The sequence below is a fragment of the Morone saxatilis genome, unplaced genomic scaffold (assembly GCF_004916995.1).
Source record: "Morone saxatilis isolate NCDOM2014 unplaced genomic scaffold, NCSU_SB_2.0 Contig2, whole genome shotgun sequence".
Classification (NCBI taxonomy): Eukaryota; Metazoa; Chordata; class Actinopteri; family Moronidae; genus Morone; species Morone saxatilis.
This window is the reverse complement of record NW_023339762.1, coordinates 5,225,150-5,234,607: the sequence shown is the minus strand read 5'-3', so window position 1 is coordinate 5,234,607 and position 9,458 is coordinate 5,225,150. Positions and strand designations below refer to the sequence as shown.

The 9,458-nt window shown below is 37.0% G+C and overlaps 1 protein-coding gene across 1 annotated transcript in view; it reads left to right on the top strand.

The window, feature by feature from the left end:
- The window catches only part of cadps2 (Ca++-dependent secretion activator 2), a gene marked incomplete in the record, with an annotated part of 177,905 nt that overhangs the window by 121,398 nt on the left and 47,049 nt on the right, over window positions 1-9,458 (top strand). The window contains 2 exon segments of the mRNA XM_035665307.1: window positions 657-780; window positions 1,409-1,509. Of these exon segments, the coding sequence (XP_035521200.1) occupies window positions 657-780; window positions 1,409-1,509 (225 nt within the window).

The following is a 9,458-nucleotide window of genomic DNA, read 5'->3' as shown; positions in this document are numbered from 1 at the left end:
ATCTGCAACTACACCACTAGATCCCATAAAATCCTACACACTGGACCTTTATGTATGATACTTGAGTTAAATGTACTTAGTTACTCTTCACCACTGAATGTCACCCACTGTTGGAAAGTATGCGGTAATATTTTAAACATATCTCTTTTAATTTGTTGTTGTGAGGATCACAGTTTATGTGGAGAGGTCACGTAAATCTGTTTTACATCCCGCACAATTTAGTCCCCTTCAACTCAAAAATATTTTTTTCTTCTTGTTCCTACAGTTGGATGTTTGAGCTGCTTCGTGCAGAATGATTGATGAGTTTGACAGTAGAAGGATGTTTTTTGAAATTTTGTCTGTGCTCACTGAAAATCTGAAAATCAAAAATGAAGCAGACACTTTGTATTTGTTGTAATACATGGAGGGGATCTTTAAAATTGCCCAAACAGTAACTTTCAATAAGCTCATAGAGGTCAGATAGCATCACAGAATGTGAAGTGCTTTAATTCCTAGGCCTAAAAGTAGAACAAATCTTGTGTCAGTCAATTTTTGGCCAGTTAGAAGGGATTTATTCTTTATAACTATGGGCTCATTAAAGAAAAGAAACTGGTTTCTGTTCTACACTGAATTCCTTGAACTTCAGGAAGATGTGGTCATTGTTTGTGTTGTTTCAGGTGTTGATGAAGGACATCACCACTCCTGTTCCCCCAGAGGATATGAAGAAACTTGTGCAAAAATGTCTGGAAAAAGCAGCTCAAATCAACTACAGTCAGCTGATTGAATACGCTCAGATCAAAGGTGAGATTTTTTTTTACAGTAAAAGTTAGATGTTTCAGTCGGCATGTTTACATTCTCCTGTTTTTATACACATTTTCAAACTACACATAAATCCCCAACTTTTTTGAACAGATAAAGGATGCCAAATCCATCTTATTTACATTGCAGCACCTGACACCCACTGGTACAGGTCTTCACTCCACATTGAAGACCAAAACCACAATGTCCCTGGTTTCAGTAATCCATCCGTGACTGCCGCTTTATTTCTAATATCATCTTCTCATGAATATATTCACATAGTTAATTGAAGGAAGCTTGCAGTCATTTTATTTCACTGATATCTTTTATGAATTGATGTTTGCCATGATATTAAAGTATTAATTTTCTTGACAATGTCAATTACATATAAGTAAGGATAAAAGAAAATTAAGTAATGGAAATAATTAATAACAGAATGTGTCTGGCTGTCATGGCTTCATTAAAATCTCTGTTCATCCTCTGAAGAACAGGGATATCAGCAGCATTTGGTGGTGAACAATATGGTTTAATGGAGCAGAAAACTGTCAGCTGGGGTTTATGGGAAATGTAGTCATGTTTAAATGTTTGTACATAAACATTCCGGTGTTTTCTGCTGTGTTTGGACCCTCAGTGGATGCTCAGGCAGCTCCAGAGAAGAGGCTGGAGGACATGATGCGTCTGGGAGAACTCTGCATCGAAGTTTTGCAGCAGAACGACGAGCATCACTCCGAGGTATTTTTTATTTTTATCTTTAGAATTTGTTTAAAGACAGCTCTGCCTGATGCGTAGGTCTGGGGACTGGTCCTGTATGTGGTTTTCAGGTCTTCTGATTTTGTTTTGTTTTAGACCCAAACCCAGAAAGCTAGTTATTTTAGTTTTGATTAATTAATTAATCCAGTCTGTAAAATGTTAAACATAATGACCAATCGGGTTCTGCAGACTGTTTATGCAGTTTATGATGATACAAAACAGAGAAAAGCATCAAATTCTCAGGTGAGAGAATCTGGAAACAGAGAATGATTGAGATGTTCCTTTATTTTATTGATTTACATGTAGATTGGTCCAAACTGTAGTTCATTACATTTCTGTTTATGTTTTTATTAAAAACAAAACAGTTGTTAGATTAGGATAAAGTATTTATTTAATTCATCTCATTGTGAAATTGCAGATTTTAATGATTTAACAATTACTAAACTAATTACTGTATCTAAGATAATTTGGATTAATTTAATTTAATTTTGGCAAAATGTAATCATTAATTTTGTAGGAACACACTATTGGACTGAATGAAAAGTTAAGAAACTTCACTTTGACCAAATCCAGCCTGTGTAACTACTCCCTCCCCACGTGTTCACAATTTGTCAAATCGGACGTACAAATTATTCTTCCATTTTCCTTCCCATTTTAAATTCTCTCTAGCTTTTTATTCTAAGAGTAATCATTTCATCTTTTGGCAAGGCTGGAAAATTGGTGTCTGGGTTTTCTATTTCACATTTAAGTTTAATCTGAATGCTTCCTGTCTTATTGAAGAAAAAGGTACAGACACCATACTAAACATGCAGAGAAGCATAATAGGTACTGTGTGTGATTACAGTTCAGATAAAACCTACAATATTTTCAGTTTACATCAAGTACACATAGGAGTGTTTAGCACAAAGCTACTTTACACAAAGACCAAATAGGATTTCAGCCAACACAACACAAATATACAAAACCACCACAAAAAAGACTTAACAGCAACTGAGAAATGACTGACCACATTTGAGTCACATCGTCTAACTTACATTACACCTCTGTACCTTCATGTTGTTGTTTTTTATTCAACAGTTTTTTTCTGTAATTATAAAACAAAATATGCATTTATAAAAAATTTAACTACTTGTCAAAGGGGGCAACCCTGCCTTGAGTCTGAGACCCCCAGACGAAACTATGAATCCAAACAGAGTAAATATTTGCAGACTAATCAAGGTAAAATAACTCTCAGTGTTGTGTCGAGTAAAAGAAAACAAGTCCTTTCTGTCTTGTTTGCATCAGTTTTATTACAAGAACTGTTTAACTCTGACACTTTTTTTCCTCCCTCTGAGTGACAGTGGCAAAGACACCACAAGTCACTTGATCATTTCATTAACATTCTTGATCACTTTTCACAGCACTGTCCATTTTCTTCCTTTGCCTTCGTTGGCAGCGCTCACGCTAAAGTGCCGGTGCTGCAATAACATCTGCGGCGGAGGCACGATGAAAACAACACCCACGCCCCATATGCATATGCCACAGTGTAAAACTGATCAATCATAGGTGTTGAGAAGTGGCAGTTTGATCGGCCCTCGGTGGCAGCGTGGCGCTCAGGCATCTGTTTCTGAGCTATTAATAACAGGCCGCTGCCATGACAACCGGTGAATCTCTGCTCTGAGCTTCAGATGTGATGTTAACTACAAATTAGAGGCTTTTTGTCAGAGCACCGCTACAAGCTGTCACAGCTTAAATTTAGAGATGAATCATAATTGTTTACTCGGTTACTGTAAACGTTCTCACTCCGTCTTTGTTTTGTTTCATTACGATGATGTCGAAGTGACGAGCCGGTGTTTCAGTCAGTCCACACGGACGCTGCTTTTTTTATTTCAAAGATTCCCTCAGACAATTTTGATACGTTAAGGTGAGCACAGATATACTTTCCTCCTTAGACAGATGGATGTGAGAACAAACTCTGCACAACCGTCATTCTGCACAGTGAAGCGAAAACATCAGTGCAGCAACAATAAGCAAAACAGACATTCTTGAGTTGATTAATGTTCAGATCACTAATAAACAATCTCTTGACAAATAAAGACTGGAAGGGCAACTGAAGGAGAGGAATCTTACACATGAACACACAAGATCACTTGTATCATGAAGGAATTCATCTCACTTAAATAAAAAAAACTCAATTAAAAAGAACTTGTGTTTACATATCCCTTGTGTAAATGTTGGGAAGAATCCTGAACTGAAGTGCAGTAGTTCACAGCCTGGGGACTGGGACCCTGTCAAGAATTAAAAAAACAACAACACAGTAAACGTATTATTTATCTGACTGTCTGTTCTGTTTCTCTCTTTTGTATTCCACCGTGGGAAGGGACGAGAGGTAAGTTTGTTGTGAGAATGTTTCAATCATCCTCCGCTTATGATTGTGTTTTTGTTGCCACATCAGACTCTTTTATTTTTACCTTTGTTGTGTGTAAATTTGTGTTTCATGGCCACTGGATTGTTAAAAATCTTCTCCACACATAGGATTAAAGGATTATTTCCCGTGATTTTAATATTATGAATGAATTGTGAAGTTGTTCCTGGAAGAAATGGGATTTCTCGCCATGAATGAAGTTTGATTTTTAAACACAGAAATATATCAAAAATTCAGCAATTACTGTAATTCCTATTTGTTTGTATGTTAATGTTTTGAGGAAAATCTATTCTTCTTATCTACCGCAACACAAAAAACACAGCTCCAACTGTACAGAGTCATTTGACCCACTGTTTCTGAGAGCGGTTGTATGGGAGATTAAACTACACTTCTGCAACTTCAGGATGTAAGTCAGACACATTGCAACATGAAATCTTGCACGATCTCATGAGCTGCCTCGCAAGGTTAAATCTCACGGCTGCAAAGTTGATCCAGTTAAGACTCAAGTATGTAGCAATGGCAGTTTGTGTGGCTGTGTTAATGAGGTTTGAAGAAGACATCTTTGTTTTAGTACGTAAGGTAATCTCCATATTCACATGGGCACAAAAACAAACATGCAGATGGGATGATAAAGAGATGACAGTTTCAGAAAAAGCTACAAAGTAGACCCTGAGTCAAGATTACTTTTTTCTCTTGAATTGATTCAAAGTTCAGACCTTACCTAGTTGTTTTTATTTTTAGTGTTGAAACTGCAGCAGGATCATTGTGATTTAGCTTAGTTTAGTTATTTTTTCTCAGAGACAGTGCCTATTATTATGCCAGAATTAGAAATAAACAAAGTTAAAACCGGAATCACAATAATAAGACCTGTTAATTACAGCAAAAGCAGAACACAGACATAGGCAAAAATAAAAGCAGTGTGATTTATGATTCAGTAGAGTAACAGCAGACGACATAACAAAAAACGCAAGCAAGGAAAAAACATTAGCAAAAAAAGCCAGAAGGAAAACTACAGAACAGCTTAACAGCAACAAACATAAGCCAAGATAGCATTAAGGTAGGTGAGGCAACAGGGCAGTGTAGCAGCGTACAAAAAAACTGGGAGATATTTGCCAAATGATAAAGGCGTCCAGATTAGTGCTGACATATCTGGTGGCGTGTAAGCCATGTTATTAAATGTCTGACAACAAAGCAACTGAGTGGTGGAGGAGCCATGCTATAAATAATTTAATTGATGAGACATATATTTGGGTACATGATCAGGTTTTCCCAGCTCAGAAGTTTATAGTGTGTTATATTATTATATGGCAGTAGTGAAAGGTTTCTTATCAAGGGTTTTCATGCTGTGTTTATATAGTGATTCTAGTGGCCTCAAAGTTGAACTACCTGCCTATGACCAGCTTGTTATACATAGGGTGCTACATGATCATAGCAATTATGTAAATTCTAAGTTTAATTTTATATTTTAGGGAAGTTTGGCACCACAGGAAGGAACACAAGATCCAATAAAAATCAAAACTACAAATTAAAAACCAGGCTGGTTGTATTTATTTTTTTTGTTACATAGTGACCTGTATTAGTGATGGAAGTACATATCAACATGCAGTCTGCAGTTTGATTTTATGTCTGTGCATGAGAATATAGACTGGAAATAACCTTGCTGCCCTCATATAAATGTATAAAGTTTGATGAATAAGCACACCACTGCAGCAGTCAATAACAAACACAACAGAGACAAAAACCAAGATATACAAGTCAAATAGGATAAACATGAAAGAGAGGCTGTGGAAATAATAATAAAAAATACCATGACCAACCAGGTTTTGTAATGCTGTTCAGTTCACAGTTCAAGGATTTTAGGATTCAGTGGTAACATAAATACCTGCTTTTGTCAGAGCAGAACTTTCAGTTTAATGTAATGCAGTCCTGAACTATTTTTTCAAGGCATTTTTTTCATCACAGTTTGTACAGTTAGCTGCATGTAAGCAGGGGTGGCAGTAACGTATTACAACTACTCACGTTACTGTAATTACGTTTTTCTATACTTGTATTTTTTATTACAATTTCTGTGATTTCTTCCATAGCAAATAATTCTGTTGATTCTCATATCTGACATGCCACTGCTTCCTGGCACCCATACATTTTCAAAACACTCCCTTCATTGCCACACCGTAACAATAACGCAACAAAAGCAAGCTGAATAAATATGTCTGTGGAAGGAAATCAGTCTTATAGCTAATGGACTAAAATATGAAAAAACACCCAGACAAATGTATACTGAAACAAACAATAACACTAATTCTAGCAGAAGTCACACTGTGGACAACTGAGATCTAATAAACCCACCAGATGAAAAAGAAAACCTTTTCATTGGAGTTAAACAATTCCATAACTCTTTAATACAAACAGAAATAGAATTCTTTTGTCTTATTTAAGTAAAATAGATTTGCACCTTAAAGACACAAATAACAAGGTTAAACAACAACTGTGACTTACTCTCAGCTACCACTGTAATGTTGGGTCTTAGAAGGTCAAGAAAAATGTGTAACCCCAGTTTTTTTACTGGTGGGTCATACATTTTGAAGATCCCTCACGGTGTACACAACATATTGTAATGACTTTGCACACCCTATGGAGGGCTGACAGTTTGTTCTAGCCAGTCTCGGCCTTTTCTTCCAGTTCAGATGTCTTTTCAGATAGCTGCCGTGTCTTTTCTGCCTCTGTCCCAATTATTCGTCTTTCTTCTGTAATCCAGTCTAAATAAATACAATTGGTCCCTTTTATAAATACACTGTGCAGTCAAAAGTACAGTGTGTGTGCGTTTAGGTTCTTTAGTTTTAATGGAAATCTTAATGCTCCAGCATGCAATGATATTTATTTATGTTATTCCAACTTTGTGGCAACTATTTGTGTTTTTCTTTTCTGTTTTGACATGACAATGCCCCTGTGCTCAAAGCTCCATGAAGAAATAGTTTTTCCAGTTTGGTGTGCAAGAACTAGACTCGCCTGCACAGAGCCCTGACCTCATCCCCATTCAACACCTTCTAGATTAACTGCAACGCAGACTCCAAGCCAGACCCCCACAATGCTCTTGTGGCTGAATTAACTCGTCATTATTGATCACATTCATTCTCTGAGTTCACCAGCATTCAGTTTTTTTGGCTTTGAAAAACCCTCATTGACGCCTCAGCTCCCACAATCCCCTTCACCTTCAAGATGCTCTCTCAACAATGTGGAAAATCTTCAGTATTGACACTTTGTGACCAGCTGTTTGTCGAAGGGAGGATATAGAGAAACAGATGTCCTTGGTGGTACAATAAGTACATTATCCCTTTAGAGCATCAACGCTCTTCTTCTCCTCTTAAAATAAAGGAATATCTTGGTTGTTAGCAGGCTGGGACTGTTTGTGAGTAAATCGTGTCTTCTATGTCTCTACCTAAGATTTCTCTTCTCTCCTCTTCTATACTTTCCTATATCTTTATTCTCTTGCTTTCTCCTTTCTTCCATTTTGTGCCCGCTTACCTATACCTGATTCCTTAGTGTCTTCTTTTTTCTGTACCCCTTACCTTTTGTTTCCCCTGTCTTCTTCTGTGACTTCTGTCTTCATTCTTTGTTAATGTTTTATTTTCCTCTTTTCTTAATCTCTTCTCTTGTCTTTATCCTATTGTTCTGTTTTTCAATCTTTCTCCACTTTCCCTACTAATATTTTTTCTCTATCCTACGTTGTCATTGTTCTTCCTTTATTCCTTTCTTCTTCCTGACCTCCCCTCTTCTTCTGCCTGCTCTATACGTTTTCCCTTGTTTGTTTCTTTCTTTTTTGGACTCTTTTTTCTTACTTTCTCTTTTTTTCTTACCTTCTATGGTTGCTTTGTTCTTTGTTTTTTCTCTTACGCTCTTTGCTTCTTGCCATCTTCACCATCTTCCTTTACGGTCCTCTTTTGTAACTTTTTTCCTTTCCTCCAGTCATCCTTCCCTTATCTTCCCTTTTTGTCTCCCACTTTCCACTTCCACCCCTCTTCCTCCCCTTCCTCCTCATCCTACCCATTATTTTCCAGTTCACCTTCTTTCTCCCCATCTTCTCTTCATTCATTCCTTCCTCATTTGTCCTTTATTTTTTATTTCCACTATCTTCCATTCCCCCCTTCCCTTTTTTCAGTTTTTTCAGTTTTTATTTTTTACCTACTTATTATTCCCATTTGTCTTTATAATGTCCTCCTTTCATTCCTTCTTTATTCCTCCATCTGTCTCTTATTTCTATCCTGCTTTTTTACTTGTTCCTATTATTTTCCCCTCTTCTTTTATCTCTTCTTTCATACTTGAGTTCATGTTCATCTTTTATCTTCCCTTTCCTTTCCTCCATTTCTTCCATCTATCCTTCTTCCCTTCCTTCTTTCTCTTCTTTCCCTTGCATCTAGAGTTTATCTACATATGTATTTTTTGTTGGACTGATAGCATTCATTTACATTTCGCTGCTATTGAAATTGATGCCTTTAGAAGAAAGAGTTGGAAGTGTTAAAGAATCATCAGGTGGGTTTAATGCTGTTTGTTGTCAGTAACAGGAAAATAAAATGAGTGAAAGGATGAGACTTCGTGCAAGGTCACCAGTGAGAGCAGCTGCGGCATCATTTCTTTTTTTCTCTGTCTTACATTTCTGCCTCTTCTTCCTCCTTTGTACACAAATACCACCCTCAGTGAATCAGCGTGCGATTCAGGGCTGATTGCACTTTTCTCTTAGTTGTCCTTTAGCTGTCAGTAGCAACAGTCACCAGATCAGACTGACTTCTGTCCACAGGAGAGCCACATAGCCTAGATGCAACAGCACCTCTGACCTATTTTTCATCTTTTAAAAGCCTCAGTCACAGCAACTAAAGATGTCTTGCGTCTGCTTCCATTTATTTAAATTTCTGCAGCTTTTAAAAGGTTGTCTTTCTTAATCAGATCTGTTTTGGTCATCAAGACCTTTATAAGACATTAGACACCCAGGAAGTGGGTAACGTACAGTGCCTATAAAAAGTGTTCAACCTCATTGGAAATTTTCACCTCTTTACAGCATCAAATCAAAATAGATTTAGTGTAGCTTTTGACACTAATCAACAGGAAAAGACCCTTTTAATGTCAATGTGAGAACAGATCTGTATAAAGTGATCTGAATAAATTCAAGTATTCACCACCATTAACAGGACACACCTAAATTACCACTGGTGTAGTCATTTTGCTGTATAAGTCTCAGTCTTGTCATAATGGAAATCACCTTTGTTTATTGAAGTGGGTTTAATTGATCTGGAAGTCAGCTTTTGGTGGCAAAACCTCCACTAAGGAACACAAAAACTATAAGAAGAATAGAAAGAGTATGGCACAGGTGTAAAAAGGGCATGATTCAATAACTGAGTGAAGATGAAGGGCCACCAAGAGATGTGACAACTTCGATCAGTTTGTGTTTTCTACATGAGTTGAGTTCACAGTGTGTTTGTTGTTAAAGTTTCCCCTGAGAACTCTGCTGCTAGGCAACACAAGTAGACAAATTATT